This window comes from Oncorhynchus mykiss, chromosome 31 (assembly GCF_013265735.2).
Source record: "Oncorhynchus mykiss isolate Arlee chromosome 31, USDA_OmykA_1.1, whole genome shotgun sequence".
Lineage (NCBI taxonomy): Eukaryota > Metazoa > Chordata > Actinopteri > Salmoniformes > Salmonidae > Oncorhynchus > Oncorhynchus mykiss.
This window is the reverse complement of record NC_050571.1, coordinates 33196541-33214843: the sequence shown is the minus strand read 5'-3', so window position 1 is coordinate 33214843 and position 18303 is coordinate 33196541. Positions and strand designations below refer to the sequence as shown.

The 18303-nt window shown below is 46.3% G+C and overlaps 1 protein-coding gene across 12 annotated transcripts in view; it reads right to left on the bottom strand.

Annotated features, from left to right (window-relative positions):
• The window catches only part of LOC110505049 (catenin delta-1), a 29719-nt gene that overhangs the window by 2061 nt on the left and 9355 nt on the right, over positions 1-18303 (bottom strand). For 2 of the 12 annotated variants that reach the window (XM_036970419.1, XM_036970422.1), the window contains exons 3-23: positions 11396-11525; positions 8594-8746; positions 8241-8392; positions 6777-6845; positions 6568-6690; positions 6181-6446; positions 5759-6055; positions 5354-5594; positions 4895-5117; positions 3454-3646; positions 3211-3328; positions 2926-3082; positions 2567-2584; positions 2181-2249; positions 1975-2102; positions 1642-1792; positions 1296-1488; positions 961-1160; positions 773-814; positions 598-674; positions 339-393 (exon numbers count right to left, since the gene is read on the bottom strand). In XM_036970419.1, coding sequence (XP_036826314.1) covers positions 339-393; positions 598-674; positions 773-814; positions 961-1160; positions 1296-1488; positions 1642-1792; positions 1975-2102; positions 2181-2249; positions 2567-2584; positions 2926-3082; positions 3211-3328; positions 3454-3646; positions 4895-5117; positions 5354-5594; positions 5759-6055; positions 6181-6446; positions 6568-6690; positions 6777-6845; positions 8241-8387 — 2767 coding nt within the window. In that variant the 5' untranslated portion in view covers positions 8388-8392; positions 8594-8746; positions 11396-11525. Of the gene's footprint in view, positions 1-297; positions 394-597; positions 675-772; positions 815-960; positions 1161-1295; positions 1489-1641; positions 1793-1974; positions 2103-2180; positions 2250-2566; positions 2585-2925; positions 3083-3210; positions 3329-3453; positions 3647-4894; positions 5118-5353; positions 5595-5758; positions 6056-6180; positions 6447-6567; positions 6691-6776; positions 6846-8240; positions 8393-8593; positions 8747-11395; positions 11526-18303 lie in introns of all 12 variants that reach the window. The other 10 variants (XM_036970418.1, XM_036970420.1, XM_036970421.1 and 7 more) reach the window with 7 other exon arrangements.

The following is an 18303-nucleotide window of genomic DNA, read 5'->3' as shown; positions in this document are numbered from 1 at the left end:
AGAAGAGTAAAACAAACCGCACACAAGCCGATTTTGTGGTACGAGTATGTCAGTCTATACACAATATGCCAAAATGCAAGTGCCTAGGGAATACTGTTAGTTTTAGGGTTAAGTACAAGTCCACACAGCATACTGTACCGGTGTGAAAGCCTTCAATCAGTTTTCACTGCGCATTATACTGGGTGCAAAACCAAGGTACTGGAATTATACAATACAGACAGTTACAAGAGAAAAGGTCATAAGTTAAGAGAACGGATGGCGATTTAGAGTCCATGCAGGACAAGAGGTGAAACGTACCATGCTGTTACATGCAGGGGGGAGAGGGGGGGGGGGCTAACCATCGTAGGAGTCCAACAGAGGCAGGGAACCCTTTCTGCCCCCGTACACCCCACGCTGAGACGGCATGAGAGAGAGAGAGAGAGAGAGAGAGAGGTGGTGGAAGAGATACCGTGAGCAGAGGTGACGGTCGTCGACCCGAAAAAGGTTTTGAAAAAGGTGTGAAGGAGAAGGTTAATAAAGGGTAGTGTGTTTAAGTTAAAGAAACCATGTGTACAGGGCGGGGGGGGGGGGGGGGGGGGGGGGGGGGGGGGGGGTTACCTTTAAAGTGTCTGTGGTGTCGAGGGAGTTGTCCAGAGAGCGTCTCCTCTCCCGCTGGTCCAGTGTAGAGTAGGCTTCTAAAGTGGAAGAGCATGAAATCAATATTGATTAGTTTTTTTTTTACAAAAATCTAATCTTCGGGCTCAGCTTCGACAGTGTTTCCATGGATACTCACCAGGGCCTAAGTCATTCAGTGGAATCATGTCTCTCTTCGCCCCTGTGGAAATAACAAAAGCCATTAACATCCCGCTTGTTTCCCTACAACTCCTACATACTGTATATTTTATGTCTAACTTCAACTTTCTGTCAAAGAAGCAAGTCTTTTTTCAGAAAAAAATGAAATAAAACTATTCCCAGTCTCACCTTTGTCTAGCATTGGCATGGTTGTTTCCTCGTAGGTCCCGTTGGTGCGTGCGGAGGGGCCGTTGGCGGATGTGTTGAGGTTCACCGTGAAGTCAGTCTTCTTCCAGCCATCCTTCTCCAGGGGGCGCCGCAGATCCTTATGCCCCCACACCAGCTGCAACACCTGGCCTGCCCCGCGCACCTCCCGCTCAGACCGCTTACTGCAGGACCAATAGACATGCGCTCGGTTAGACACGCTGTATGGACACACTTTGACCTATCCGTCTCAAACAAACGTGCACACACACAGAACATGCTTGTCAATGAGCTTCAGTTCAACACACACACTCTCTTACCCATCCTTATTGATGAGCACCAGTCTCTCGATGCCTTGGGAGGCTCTGAGGGTCTTGGCGGCCTCCAGGCTGTTGCCCAGCACCTCAGTGAGCGTGCTCAGCACAGACACCACCGTCTCCTCAGACAGAGGTCGTGCAGACTGGCTCTGGCCACCCGGCAGGTCTGCCACCAGGTGGGGCACGGCGTGCTTACCTGAGGGAGGACAGGACGGCTCAAATGAGCAACACAGACGAAAGAGTGGCTCTGAAGCAATCCAGGAAGGAACGACCTTTCTATATGCTAATGAAGCAGTCTTTCCTCATGTGAAGTTGTGATAACAGGCGACTGATGCACATGCCAACTTACCGAGCAGCTCGCGGTTGCGGTTGTCGATGGCCAGGTTCCTCAGGGCCCCGGACATGGCTCTGACCACACGGTCGTTCCCATGAGCCAGCAGCTCTGCCATCATAGGTAGGCCCTTCTCCAGACGTACCGTGGCCCGGATATACCGGCCATACTGATTGAGAGAGAGAACCATTACCATGGTTAGAACCATTACCATTCTGAACAGAGAAGTCATCCTGAGGAGAAAGCAGCAACCAACACCATTGGGGTAATGCTACGAAATCAGACAATGAGACGCGAGAGGTGGTGGAGATCTCAGGGAAAGATGAGAGAGATCAGAGGCTGTCCACTCACAGTCCAGCGTCCGGCACACAGGTTCTGTATGGCTCCGGCTGCTGCCTCCAGCACTGAGGGGTTCTTGCTCTCTCTCAGCAGGGAAGTGTAGACACGCACCACCTCAGGCTGGAACAACAGCTCATAGCCTGGTAGGAAGAGGGATTTTAGGAACGGATTGTGTGTGTCGCATGTACGCTGTGCTTTCATATGGCGTTTTGACTCACCTTTGGCAGGCGTCGTCCTCTTTGGGATATCGACCTGGTCCGCACTCCCGTCATCCGCATCTTTCTGACCTGGAGAGAAACCCAACCATCTAGAGATCATTCTGATTTCAATGGGTTTTTTTTTTTTTTTTTTTTTTTTTTTTTTTTTTTTTTTTTTTTTTTTTAAATCGGTACCACCTCGGCCATTTTTAATAAATGCAAATTCCCCTCAATGACATTATGGTATCATGCAAACGTGGCCACTAGTTGAACAGCATGCACTCACTATGACAAGTCCCACCTACAAAACCTACGGGCTAAAGGAAAGGCAATGTTAAGGCCAGCCAGCGTTAGGAAAAGCCCTTGTTCAGCCATAGCGCAATAGGACACTAAGAAGAGAATCTTACCTGTGGAAAACCACTCATCTAAAACAGGACGGGAACAAAAGGAGGAGGACAGAGGGAGAGGGAGGGACGGAGTGTGAAAAACATGAATCCCAGCCACCAACAAGCAAAAACAAAACCGGTCAGGTCCACAAAAGCAAAACATTTAAAAAAAAAACTCAGCCCCGGGCATCAACAAAAAAAAAAAGCACACACCGAGTAGGACTACGTTTCCACTAACCACAGATTCATCCCCTGTTACTGAGTCAGGACTGGGGCGAGGGCAATCTGATCCTTAATCTGGGGTTAAGGGAAACAGTCTACCTCTAGCCACAGAACACACAGGGTGTATAATATGACCTTAAAACAGGCCGGTTACTGACCTTTGCCCTTCCGTGAGCCGAAGCAGCTGGCCTTGTTGGATCCGGGGACAGGGCCCTGGTTTAGGGGCGCGGCCTCCAGGTAGCGCTCGCAGCCAGGAACCTCCCGGTGAACCTGATAGGACAGATTTCTCAGCAGACACACACTGTTCTCCACCAACTACACACAGAGAGAGATGGAGAGTGGAGGTTTAAAAGCATCTTTATTCAATCATGTTCATTGCAAAATAAAAAAAATGTATGTACCATCCCAAAAATTACGTAAATCAGATTTAAGCAATCAATTACCTTGTTGTCCACATCTTTGCGGTTGATCTGTGATTGGACAATGTACATGAGCGAGTCCACCAATCCCGTGCACTCTCTCAACTTCCGCCTGGCCTCGCTACGTTCTGAGCTCACGTTCCTGAACAAGAAAAGAAAATATGACATTAAAATGGTTTATATTTCCCCTCAGATCCAATAGCTATTCCCCCTGCCTTCATCTCCTCCGCTGATCGCCAGCCCTCCATTTCCTCTCCATCCACGTGCCTCAGACAGCCAGCCGTGTTGGTGAGGGCCGTCTCCCACTCCAGGTGGCGTGGTTTGAGGCTCTCTTCTCCTCCGTCACGACCTCTCTCCCAGCCAGAGTGCGGCACCATCACCTCGTCAGAGAGGGCATGTAACGCGTGGTCCACGATCTCCATCTTCACCGAGTCGTGAGACGAAAGGTTCCACAGCGTGCCTGAGGAAGAAGAGAACGCATTCTTCAGCGTTTTTCATGACTCTGTCCTCGGAGTCCAATCACAAAGTACAGGTAACTGCCAAAACCATGTCAACAAGGCCAGCATGTACAAAAATGATAGGCAGGCCATTATTTTGGCCACCGTGGCTATGCTCCCATCGGATGATAATTCCCCCATCCACAGGGCATGAGTGGTCACAATGGTTTGAGGAGCATGAAAATGACGTAAACCATATGCCACGGTCGTCTCCGGTCTCTAGATCTCAAACCAATTCTGGAACGGCGCCTGAAACCTTCCCACCATCAGCAAAACATCAAATGATGGAATTTCTTGTGGAAAAATGTCGCAATATTCCGATAGAGTCTCCAGACATGTGGAATCTATGATGTTCTGGCTTGTGCTGTTTCCAGTATTTTGGCAGTTACTTATGTATAGAAAACATGAACACCAGCTCTTTCCATGACAGACTGACCAGGTGAACGCTATGATCCCTTATTGAGGTCACTACAATCAGTGTAGATGAAGGGGAGGAAACAGGTTAAAGAAGGATTTTGAAGCCTTGAGACAATTGAGACATGGATTGTGTATGTGTGCCAGTCAGAGGGTGAATGGGCAAGACATAAGATTTAAGTGACTTTGAACGGGGTAGGGTATCAGGTGCCAGGTACACCGGTTTGAAGGTGTCAAGAACTGCAACGCTGCTGGGTTTAAGCTCAACCGTTTCCTGTGTGTATCAAGAACGGTCCACCACCCAAAGGACACCCAGACAACTTGACGCAACTGTGAGAAGCATCGAGTCAACATGGGCCAGCATCCCTGTGGAACGCTTTCGACACCTGGTGGAGTCCATGCCCTGATGAATTGAGGCTCAATATTAGGAAGGTGTTCTTAATGTTTGGTATACTCAGTGTAGGTTATAGAGTTGAAGTAGACTAGGAATGCTACATGATCGTACTGGTGTCTCTGTCCCACAAGTAGTACAGGAATAGAAAGGCAGGATTCTCCCCGAAACGTAAACTGGGTGCTGCGCCACCTTGTGGACAGGCTGCGCCACTACGTAAAAATACATTTTAAAAACACTATTTGTTATCATTTAAGGCTCTAGATTGCAGGAAATGGCAGTTACACATGTTCAAAAACACAAGCCCTTCTGGGCCTTCCCCCTGCCTTACTCATAAGCACCACCTCATTAGAGAAAAGAAACCTGTAGAGCAAATGATAGAGAACAGACATAACGGTAGTACTACCTGTAATGGTGTCTGTGAGGTCCTGCTCTCTGGCCTTCCTCAGTAGCCTGACTAAGGCTGGGATGCCGTCACAGTTCTTGATGGCGATCTTGTTGTCGTGGTCTCGTCCGTATGAGATGTTCTTGAGCGCCCCGCAGGCCGAGTGGTGCACGTCCTTCTTGGGGTTGTCCAGCAACGAGACCAGAGCGGGGATCCCCTTTAAACGACGCACCTCCGACTTCACCTACAGACACACGCCACCAGCATGGTCACACACCAAACCCATTGTAAAAACACACGCTAACAGCAGTGCTGTAACACACGCTAACAGCAGTGCTGTAACACACGCTAACAGCAGTGCTGTAACACACGCTAACAGCAGTGCTGTAACACACGCTAACAGCAGTGCTGTAACACTCGCAATATTCATCCTTTCAAAACAAATCTGTGTTTGCAGGTACACAAAGCATTGCGTTTTACCTTGTCGTTCTTGAAGGTGAGGTGCTGGAGGAAGGCAGCGGCGTTGGTTTTGACCGGGTCCAGTCGGTAGTTCAACATGGCGATGACCTCCGGAAGCTCCGGTTGTCTCCAGGAAGTGGGCGGGCCCTTCCTCAGGGTGCTGTCCAATGACGCCATGCTTCCCCTCTCCATCGCCATGTTGACGCCCCAGGTGTAGGGGTCGACTCCTCCCATGTCCCCGTCCAAAGTGTCCTCGCAACTCCTAAGGGACAAATGGAAGTTCAGACGAGAGTGTGTAGTGGTTTAGTGGGAGTGTGTGTGTGTCGGTATCCGAGTATTGCGTACATGCACACTGATAGAGTGATTTGGGTGTGTGCTGTTACCCAGGGATCATGAGTGTGTCTCTGTCTGTGTGTGTGTTTGTACCGGAGCCTGCGTCTGTCCAGTCCTCCAGGGCCTGGTCCTAGTCGTGGCATGGTGCCGTACCCTGGGTGCATGGGAGGAGGAGCCATACTATACTCCATATCATCATATCCCAGACTCCTCTGGTCATCCTCCACACCAAAGTGGGCCTGGTGGGCGTAGCGCATGCCCCCCAGCTCCAGGGCACTGCCCACACCCCTCACCCCTCGCCCCACCTGGGGCTGGGCTGCGTAGGGGTCCAGCTGCTGTCTGCTGGGGGCGCGGTACCCAGAGTCCAGGGTCCTGTACCCATCCGCAGGTCTGGAGAAGAGGGGGAGAAGATCAATTTATCCCAAAGATAGTCATCTTCACAAAGGAATACTTCTCGAGAAGCCTTTCTTTACAGTGCTCTTTAGCACGTCTACAAACTTTACAGTCTGTCTGACCTGTAGCGGTCGTCCATTCGTGTGCCTCTGCTCAGGCTGGCGTAGGCCTCGGAGGGCGGGGCGCTCCTGTAGTCGTCGTACCCCCCCGCAGGGCCGTAGTGGTAGTTCCTGGGGACCGTGGCTGTGGGGTAGTCCCCCCCTCCAGCCTGCCTGTAGGTACGGTCCAGAGTGGCACTGTAACCGCCCATACCTGAGACGGACAGTCCTCCGTCGATGGACATCGAATCAGAGGGAAGGACGGTACGCGAGGTGATCACCTTCTTCATCTGAAGAAGAGGAAGTACATCACGATGAGACAGGAAGTTGTAGATAATATTTTGTTCGCCATGGAGGAAGTTATTTTCAGTTACATGTTAGTTACAGTAGAAAGTGTGTGTGTCTCCATACCGCGTTCCCTGCCCTCCGTCCATTTGTTCCATCGTCTGAGAAGACAGACTGTACGTCCTGTGAATCATCTTCTGGTGTGCAGCTCTCGTCTAGAACGCCATGCACTGGGTCCACCATCCTGTACTGTAATAAACACACACAATGTTACACACCCACACACACACAGAACATCTCACAACCAACCAGCACACACACACACACACACTCACCTGTGTCCCGTTGATGTATCCCTCACTCAGTTTCAGTCGTTCTATGTCTGCCTCCCCCAGGCGCCCGTTCTGAGTAGGAGAGCAACAGTCAACCGAGAGAACACAATCAAATTCACAGGCGTCTTCAGAGACAGAGGATCTAACTGGGCTGTCGCCTTACAACCACCCCAACACTGACATCATGACACATTAACCAAACTGACCCCGTTTTCTCAGTACCTCACCGTCATGGGCCATATCTGAAAATGTTGATAATGCATCCTTCTGCCTTCTTTGAGGTAATCAATGACCCCACCATTGCCTTTCAACACTCATTTTATGTTAGATCACTTTAATGAAGGCAGGAGAATACAGGCAAAAATGCTGGGCATGTGCTGCACACTTTAGATGTGTGGCTGGGTGTAATGCCTGCTCTGTCCACAAGGGGTCAGGCCAGTTCCACCACAATATAGGAGCCAGGGAGAAAAGGAATATTTCCCTTTAAATTCTAAAGCCGTTACGGTAACAAGTTAACAGCAGCAAATGTCTTAAGTGCCGAGATAGCTGTGTATGCGTGTTTTGGCGTCTAACCTTGGAATGATACATTGTTATAAACAAGGGACACTTACACCGAGAGAGGCAACACACACCCAACGGTAGTCATGAGACATTGCTTAGCACGCTGCGAGACTAAAAATGGAAGAGGAGACTGACAACCTAAAACACGCCAATTAGCCCTGCTAGGATTATAAAAGCAAAACGGCAACCCCATTCATCTTCCCTATCAGCTGATGTGTACTCAGTAAAAACACTTCTCCATGTCTCTTCAGGGCTCTAATAGCACGGTAAAGCATACGAGCATATGATCAACATGGACACCTATGAGAATCACATTATGAGGCACCGCATGGAGTTGATACTGTGTACTGGCTTAAAACGACGGCATCTTCCACAACATTTTAGGTGGTGGAATAAGGCTGCATGCATGACAACTGACAGCATCCTTCCAGGTACAGTCTGGACAACATGCTGGAGCGAAGATGACGATAGCTTGAATTCCATGGTATGTAAGGGTGGTATGAAGGCTTTGGGTTGTGGGTACGGCAAGTGATGCTGGAGTTATGCAGAGGTGTGAGATGTATAACGCGTGGTAGTGTTAAAGCTGTAGCGATATCTAAACAGTGTGTTAAAGGACAAGGGCTGAATTGCAACACACAGTTAAACCAAACACAATCCGGAGTGCTGGTTGAGGTGGAGGAGCGGAGCGGTGGATTAGGGGGTTGGATGTGATGGGTGGAGGAGGGTGATAACGGTAATCACTGGATGATGGAGGGATGGGATAGAAGGACAGATGAGGGATATGTGAACAGATGGATGACTGGTCTTTCACCTGACTCTAGAAAGAGGCTTAGGAAAGGCGCAGGCCACTAATAAAGTGTATTTGGGGGTTGGGAGGAAATTTCCCCTGGGGAAATGGGGTGTTACCTGTGTGTGGGGGAGGGTGTGGGACGGGGGGCTGGTGAGGCGTACCCTCCTTCTCTCCTCTTCCAGCGCTCTGGTCAGCTGCTCAAACTGCACCTCCTGCTCCCTCACCGACTCCAGCAGAGCCGCGGCGCTCTCACACTGCTCCATACACTCTAGAGAGAACGGCGTTACACACACGGACGCGCCCACTACAGTGAGACGTTGCACATGGACACGCCATACACTACAGAGAGAAAACGACAGGCTCCTCCATAGCATACAGCTCTAAAAGCAAAGAGCAGGACACCTCAAATCTCATGAAATCCCTGAGAGGTTTGACCAGCTGTCAAAGACAGAAGAGCAGAGATACAGACCTTCACCAGGGGGGCGTGGCTTTGGAGAAGAGGTGAGAGGTCAGGCCAAGGTCAAAACGGTTGAGCCCTAGTTGCAGGGGCTCATGGGTAGAGTAGATGTAGGTCACCAAACCACAAGGCCCAGAAAGAAGAGGATGTACAGGGATAAATAAACTGCAGAGGGACAGAGATGGAGAGAAAGAGAAGTAAAGAGTGAAAATCTCATATTTACAGTTGAATATTGCAGTAAGAGGCTATCCCTCCAAACACAAAGCAACGGACACACCTATATTGCACAGTAGCTGTGGCTCAGCTGAGGCTGCAGCGCTTTTCTGGGCCAGACGAAGCACACCGTCAGCAGAGAGACGAGAACACCAACTCCCAGGAGCCTCCTCTCCTTTGTTTGATGCTCTCCAGTACTGCTCGCCCGTCTCTCCCCCAGCCTATTTCTCACTCACTCTCCAAACCTCCCCATCAGCCCTTTTCTCTCCAATCTCTCTCCATCCATCCTCCCCCCACCCCCTCTGCAAATGTCCCCTCTCCATCTCTGTGTAAGTTTCGTTCTATTGCCAGCCTCTGTTCAGAGCATACAATAGAATGGACTAGATGTCATGAAGTATAATCAGAGGCAGACAGGCACAGGCTCAGACGGGCAGTAGTAATTCCTCTCATCTGCTGACAGAACATCTCAAGCACCCCCTGGTCCGTGGTTTAAAAAGTTACTATGGGGTAAATCCATTTGAATTCAGTCACTTTGACAGCACCCCATTTGATTTGAACAAAACCTTCCATTCATAATTCCTTTAAGTTGTCAGAAAGTGACTATTAACTAAAACATGACAACCCACCCTGCATTCAAGAGAATCTGGTCTCAACCGATGGAGGGCAAAACAAATAAAATCTCAGATTATGTCAAATAGGGCTTTAGATCAGCGGTTACAAAACGTTGTTTAAAGATACGTTTGACAACCCTGCTTGTAAACTTTGAAATGATAGCAAACTCTGTCTCTTTTCCAGTGATGAAGACATGGTAAGTTGGGGTGTGCAAAAATGGGTCAACGTAAGAGCACCTTTATCTCGCAAATGTTTTGGCATTCAGTTCCAAAAAGCCCCTTACTTTCTGACAACTTCTTCCATTGGCAAACATGTATGGATAAGTTGTGTATAAATCAAAAGGGATGCCGTCAAAAAAGTGATTGTGTGTGGCGCCTTTGAATTCAAACAAGCACAGACAAACCACCTGTCAAACTGGTTTGGGTAAGGAGGGACACATTTCACCATCTTGACACACAGACAACTCTTGCTACATCACTGCTAGAGCTGGGAATTGCCAGGAACCTCACAATATTATCACGATCCTTAACTGCGAATACGATATGTGTTGCGATTTGATGTTCCAAACATATTGCTCACTATAAATCTGCTAGCTAATGCTACTTAGCAACAATATATTTGTTTTTAACAAAACGTTACTTGGAGTCGAAGTGATATGTAACTAGGGGTGTAACGGTACACACACTGAACCGTTGTTTGTACCGAACCGTTCGGTATGGGGACCTTTGTTCGGTCCACACTATCAAGGCAAATGAATACCTAAAAATAACAACAAAAAAATAGGCTGTGCCTATGCGCGCATTATAATAAAAATGTTCATCTTAACTGCCGCATTTCAAACGGTACTTTTGTGAGGTGCAACCGGGGGCCCAGTTCTGTACGATGGGGAGAGGTGGGGGCAGATAAACCAGGAGGATCCTCAATCATCGTTAAATCTCCAGTTTGGGAACATTTTGGCTTCCCAGTAGATTGCAATGGCCAGTGTGTTGTGGATAGAACGTTAAAACAGTTCGTCGCCATTACTCAACTAGAGTAGCCTAGGTGTTTAAACACAATAAGTGCTTATTGCCGCGGATATGCACCCATTCTCCGTGGTTGAGTGGGGGGGAGGGTTCAGGCAGTACCTCCTGAAAGTGCTCGAGCCACGTTGCGAACTTCTCTCGCACCCATTCCAGCAAATAGGTAGTGCCTGCTCTATACAAGCAAGCCAAAGCTGAAGTTATCAATGAGTTGGCCAATACACCCTGGGTTACGCTCATTACAGATGGATGGACCTCCAGCGCTTCAGAGAGCTACTTAATAGTGACAGACCATCACATGACCCCGGAGTGGGAGATGAGAAGCATCGCGCTACAGACCTGCCCCGTTTAGGAGTCACACGTGAGCAATTTTTCCTCTTTGTAAGAAAAACATTATAGTATAGACCTAAACAATGTCTGCGCCGTGATTATATATCGATTTCACACGCATAATGCACTTTATTTTCGTGTTTCTGATGAGTAAATCGTGTGTTTTCACAATGAGGAACACCTAAACAAAAATTAACTACAGTTACGTTTGGCATTTTATTTTCCAGCTGTACTGAAACCGAACAGTCACCCCAAAACCGCAAATAGTACCTTGGGTTTAGTGAACTGTTACACCCCTATACATGTAACTATCCCCCCCCCCCCCCCCCCCCCAGCAACAAGGACCTGCATATACACTTTGAGCAGCAGGTGTGTGAAAAAGATAAGATCTACACCGCGATGGGGACGTGTCGACAAGGGGTAATAAGGAGGAACAGAGGTGTATTGTGACATGGGAAGCGGGGGAGGGGGCTGACTCACAGTTTCACCTGTGGAGGACAGTGAGTGTGTGAATGAGTGAGAGAAAGAAAGAAAAAGACAGAGGCAGAGATGAGGACAGACTGGAACTTGATGAGTAGGACTGCCCTTTAAACAGTAGAAATAGGACCTCTAGTTGCCTCATCTGGTGACTCACACGCACCTCCTCCAACCACGTTCTGTCGTCTAGTACAAGCTGGTTTCCCCCCCTTCCGCTCAGCGACGTATGTGGGTGTGAGAAGAAAAGGAGGTAGGGAGGATGACTGGCGGAGGAGTATTTCTCAAGCGGGTTGCTTTATTTTGGAATAGAAGTGGACAGGAAACAGATGAACGTGAAGGGAATTGATGAGGACAGATGACATTTCAAAACACACATACACACACAGAGCCAAAGGCCACTGCCCACCTGCACAAACACCTGTCCAGTAACACATGCCCTTATATGCAGACTCAGGACAGCAGCACAGAACTGTTAACTACCTTCAGGTTGGAATGAGAAGGAGGGTTAATGAGGGGGAGGAGTAAGAGAGAAAGATGACTAAAAGCATAGCTTACATTGCCCCAACCCAATTGAATACACCCTACACCAGCAGTATTAAACTCTAACCCTATGAGGTCTGGAGCCTGCTGGTTTTCTGAGCTAACTGATAAATTGCAAAAACCTGGTCAGGGTCTACAGACAATCACAGATTACAAAGGGAAAACCAGCCACGTCGCGGACAACGACGTCTTGCTCATAGACAAGCTAAACACCTTCGCCTGCTTTGAGGATAACAGTGCCACCGACGCGGCCCACTCCCGAGGACTGTGGGCCCTCATTCACCATGGCCGATGCGAGTAAAACCCTCGCAAGGCTGCAGGCCCAGACAGCATCCCTAGCCACATCCTCAGAGCATGTGCAGAACAGCTGGCTGGAATGTTTACGCATAAATGTAATCTCTCCCTATCCCAGTCTGTTGTCCCCACTTGCTTCAAGATGGCCACCATGATTCCTGTACCCAAGAAAGCAAAAGGCAACTGAACTAAATTAATATCGCCCCTTAGCACTCACTTCTGTCATCATGAAGTGCTTTGAGAGGCTAGTTAAGGATCATATCACCTCTACCTTACACCCTAGACCCACAGACAATGCAGTCGCCATTGCACTGCCCTATCCAACTGGTCAATAGGAATACCTACGTCAGAATGCTGGTCATTGACTATAGCTCAGCATTCAACACCATAGTGCCTTCCAAGGTCGGGGGCCTGGGTATGAACCTCGCCTTGTGCAACAGGGTCCTGGACTTCCTGACGGGCTGCCCCCAGGTGGTGAAGGTAATAAACACCTCCACTTCACAGATCCTCACCACAGGGACCCCACAAGGGTGCGTGCTCAGCCCACTCCTGTACTCCCATGACTGCATAGCCACGCACGCCTCCAACTCAATCAAGTTTGCAAACAACAGTAGTAGGCCTGATTAACAACAATGACAAGACAGCTTACAGGGAGGTGGTGAAGGGTGTGTCTCACTCGCTCTCTCTCAGAGAGCATGCCCCCAATCCACATGGATGGGAACGCATTGGAGAAGGTGGAAAGCATCAACTGGAAATGGTTCACACAGACAGCGCAGTGAAGGCGCAACAGCGTCTCTTCAACCTCAGGAGGCTGAAGAAATTTGGCTTGTTACCTAAAAACACTCAAACTTTTACAAATGCACAATTCAGAGCATCCTGTAGGGCTAGATCACCGCCTGGTTCGGCAACTGCACTGCCTGCAACTGCAAGGCTCTCCAGAGGGTGGTACGGTCTACCCAACGCATCACCGGGGGCACACTGCCTGCCCCCCTGGACACCTACAGCACCTGATATCCAAGGAAGGCCAAAAGGATCAACATACACACTGTATTCTATTTAGTCAATGCCACGCCGACATTGCTTGTCCAAATATTTATATATTACTTAATTCCATTCTTTTAGATTTGTGTATTGTTAGATACTACTGCACTGTCGCTACACCCGCAATAAACATCCGCTAAGTGTGTGTACGTGACAGAGTTTGGAAATCCCTAGCCAAGGCCAAAACGTTCTCTCCCAGACTCATGGAGAGAACATTTGGAAAGTAGCACAAGGTAACCAGTCCATCCAGTATGCATAACAATACAGCCCTAGGCTAGACCAATTATGTACCATTACGGATAATCAACCGTGAATGACGTCTGAGAAAGTTAGACGCACATATAACAACCCTGTCCCCAACAGGTAACCTTCCCTGTTATTGTAACGGTGAGCAGTTAGCATGTCTTGAGGGTATGAAATGTGTGCGTCTCCAACAATAGACAAGAAATTATAATTACATAAACTTTTCAAAGCGCTGGTAATGGTGTTCAGGTTTCTATCGGCTGAAGCATGTGCAGAACCATGTAAACACGAGCTCAGCAAGTATACCTGAGTCTCCTCCATGCATTTGTATCTTGTGCACATGCATCAGCTGCTAGAAATCTGAACGCACTACCAGCGCTTTGAAAAGTTTGTAATTATCCTTTCCTGTGGATAGATTGTCTCACATTCCTAACACCAAAAGGACCAACTGCACAGACAACTGGTAAAGTACATTAAAATATCTTTATTCAACATTGTATTGTAAAAGGTCGTGAGAGGAAACTCCTACCCAGTGTAGAATTCAATGCAATGTCGGGCTTTCAGGCAAGTTGCCAGTCATTGATCTACAAGTCACTTTGCATGCAGAACAACTCCAGGCGATATCAGTAGCGGAGTCAAACTGCGCGATCTGGCACATCTGGGCGTCACCTTCAGCATTCAATTGTTCGAAAATTGGAGTTTAACTACCGCCAGAGACAACTCTCGTCTGGCTATAGGTAGGTTACATGCTGATCGGGGCTTACATTCGATTTTTATTTTGACACCATCAGCAATAGTTTTGCTTGAAACAATCATTCATTATATATATATATATAGTAATTTTGATATGAAATCATCAACTTTACCCTGTATAACAGGACAGCAACCACTTTTGTATGGTTGAAGCAGAGAAGCTCACTTAGAGTCCGTCAAAACGATCTAAACCATTTGTTTACGAGACATGGTGAAATCCAAAAGTGGTGCTATACAGTCATTGGCTATGTCATAGTTACATTTACTAGCGCCAACACGTTCTGCAAAACTACAAATTAGTTAGTGGGTTTTTAATTTTGAACAGGGTCTCATTCTCAAGGGTGCCCTGATTGCAGTAATACAACAATCAAATACAAATGTGAAACAAAACAGCAAATCAATATAAAGAAAATACAACACAAATTAAGATAAATTGTTAGATTCCTAAGCTACTAGGTTCTCACTTTTTTAAAAAATTGCCAGAGCATCACCAAAACATCCAATTGTAAGGAGTTTAGTAAATTGTTCCAGCAGTGAGGTGCATTAAAAAGTAATATCAGATTTACCTAATTTGGTAGAGACCTGAGGAACCTCAGAGTTAACCAACACTGAACAGGTTTGGTAACTCAGATATTTATACTTCAGCAATGAAGTTAAGTAAATTTGAAGCATGTGTTGTAGAGCTTTGCAAGCAACAGTGAAGTGATCTCGGGACTTTAATGATGACCAGCCAACCTTTTGATACAGGATGCAGTGATGAGTATTAAAACAGTCACCTGTGATAAAGCAAAAGGTGCCAAGGTAGACGGCATCCAAAGGTTTAAGACTAGTGGCTACTGCATTCCAGTCGAAAACTGGAAGTAAAGTTGACTGTACAATTTGTTTCCTGCTGTTTAGGGAGAGGCAGGATTTCTTTCTAAAATAGAAGCCCACTTTAAAATCTTAGCTTTTTAACTAGCTCATCAGTATTTAAAAAAAACATTAAATCCATGTCAATCCAAATGCCCTGGTATTTATAGGCGGGAACCCGATCGATGGGAGAACCATTCAATGACTACATGTTGTCCATCTGAATTTTTTTTGTGAGAATTAGAGATCATATTTAATATTGCCCACATTAATTACAAGTTTCAAACCAACCAGATCTTTTTAATAAAAGGCACAAAGTCAGATTGCAGCTCAAACTATGCCTGCTCTACAGTTGGGGTAATGGCATATGTAACCGTATCTGCATACAGATGATTACACATTTTAATAGTCCAATATTATTAATTTAATATTAAAAAGAGAACAGGTCCCAATACCGACCTTGCGGCACACCTTTCGTAATATCCAGGAATCTAGACTTCACACCGCAAGACAGAACATCCCTCTTCCCCCTCAGTGCCCAATCTAGCTAAATATGCTAACTAGGGCAAACAAAGAAAACTAATTGCAAAGACAGGCAATCCAGCTCAATGTTATACATACAGTACCAGTCATAAGTTTGGACACACCTACTCATTCAAGTTTTTCTTTATTTTTACTATTTTCTACATTGTAGAATAATAGTGAAGACATCACAACTATGAAATAACATGTATTGACCAAAAAAAGTGTTAAACAAATCCAAATATATTTTATATTTGAGATTCTTCAAGCTGTCACCAACCTTTGCCTTTATAACAGCTTAGCACCCTCTTGGCATTCTCTCAACCAGCTTCCTGAGGTAGTCACCTGGAATGCATTTCAATTAACAGGTATTCCTTGTTAAAAGTTCATTTGTGGAATTTCTTTCCTTCTTAATGTGTTTGAGCCAATCAGTTATATTGTGACAAGTCCAAATTATGGCAAGAACAGCTCAAATAAGCAAAGAGAAACGACAGTCCATCATTACTTAAAGGACATAGAGGTCAGTCAATCCGGAACACTTCACGAACTTTGAACGTTTCTTCAAGTGCAGATGCATAAACCATCAAGTGCAATGAAGAAACTGGCTCTCATGAGGATCGCCACAGGAAAGGACAGACAGTTACCTCTACTGCAGAGGATAAGTTCATTAGAATTAACTGCACCTCCGATAGCAGTCCAAATAAATGGTTCAGTTCAAGTAACAATCTAGAAGAAAGAAACGCACACCTAGGCGAGGCTAGCAAAGTAGAAAACTTGAAAATAAAGGAGAGCCACACACTAGGAGCTCAGATGCAAAAATGTAATATCCAATGTTTCGACAGTCTAATGAAGACAGCTTGGCTGTGGAAACGTTGGATATTACAATTTTGCATCTGAGCTCCTAGAGTGTGCGGATCTCCTTTATTTTCAGTTCAAGTAACAGACATCAACTGTTCAGAGGAGACTGCGTAAATTTGGCCTTCATGGTCAAATTGCTGCAGAGACCACTACTAAAGGACACCAATAAGAAGAGACTTGCCTGGGCCAAGAAACACAAGCAATGGACTTTGTGGGACTATCATTTGTTTTTCAACAGGACAATGACCCAAAACACACCTCCAGGCTGTGTATAAGGACTATTTGACCAAGGAGGAGTGATGGAGTGCTGTATCAGATGACCTTGGGTTGAGTTAGACTGCAGAGTGATGAAGAAAAAGCAGCCAACAAGTGCTCAGCATATATGGGAACTCCAAGACTGTTGGAAAAGCATTCCTCATGAAGCTAGTTAAGAGAATGCCAACAGTGTGCCAAGCTGTCTTGGCAAAAGATAACTACTTTAAAAAATCTAAGTAGATTTGAGATTCTTCAACACTTTTTTGGTTACCACATGATTCCATGTGTTTTTTCATAGTTTTGCTGTCTTCACTATTTTTCTACAATGTAGAAAAAAAGCTCAAATAAAGAAAAACCCTTGAATGAGTAGGCATGCCCAAACTTTTTACTGGTACTGTATATAGGTTAAAAAAAATAAGGAAAGCAATTTTTGGTGAGTTTGGACATTTACAAGTGAATGTGAACTAAAGACATTGTGCAAATTAACAAAGTTTTGAACCATGCTCGTCTGAAGGAAGAACCGTTACTGGGTCTGGAGCATCATGTGTACACACTGTGTCGAGTCGATTAGGACAACTGGCCTGTCCTGCTCAGAGAAGACGGAGGAGCTGACGGCCGAGAACGGAGAGGAGAAAAAGAATGCAAGGAAATCACAAAGGCAGTGGCAGCTGTATAGATAACTCATCCAAAAGGGGTTTGACTTCTCAAACACACCAGGAAGTTAAAACAATGATGCCCCGTCACCTTGTTAATTCAGCTACTTAGACAACTAGCAAGTTAAACTTGTCACTGTTAACGCATAATTCTTCATTTTTCACGCAGGAAAAGATAAAACACAAAATGAATATCTTGCTGCGTTTTGCAAACAAAAATCTAAACTGCTTCTCATTGTAATTTCTGCTCGACAGCAGACATTTTGTGCTTCAGTGTCACTACTCCACTCGGATTAGGAATGTACTAAAAGGGCATTCTATCAGCAAACAACTCTGATGTAGCTACCCCCCCCCCCCCCTACTTTTCTCCAGTAAAATGCAAGAATAAACATTAGGGAATGTAGCTGCCTACATTTTTTCTATGATAAACAGAAATGGCCTTGCATCGTTTTGAAAAAAAATACCTTGCTTTGTCATTGTAAACTCCCTTGTGTGGCTGCCAGCCAAACAGCGTTGCACCTATTTTTGTCATTGATGACAATAAAGCTATTTTCTGCCAAAATGTGTTGCACTAATATATTTTATGTGAAAGAGAACTATAGTCGCACGTTCCTGATCACTACTGAAGCCCCAAAATGTACTTACCCCTGCTCCCGCTTTCTCCCGTGGTGCTATTTACTTAAACACGTGACTGGCTCAACTGTTCTGGGGAACTACGGTAAACTTCATAATGTAAAATAATGTGACAGGTGAAATTAAGAACGCAATCTGTTTTACCCCCTAACGTATTGCACAAATTGACTGGAGGTATTTACTTAAAAAGTAGATGAAGTTTCACACAAAAAGTGTAAAACATTTTGTTCCAATGGAACTGACAGCATAGACAAAACAATTGTAGTTATCAAGCCAAAAAAATAAATAAATATTAGTATTTTAGCTCGACCGCCCCCTGCCTCAAATGCCCTCCCGGACCACCTGAAGGCACCGCAGACTCTGGGCTCCTTTAAAAACAGGCCTAAAGACCTCTCTTTATGAAGGATTTATGTTGATAGCTGTGTGCTCC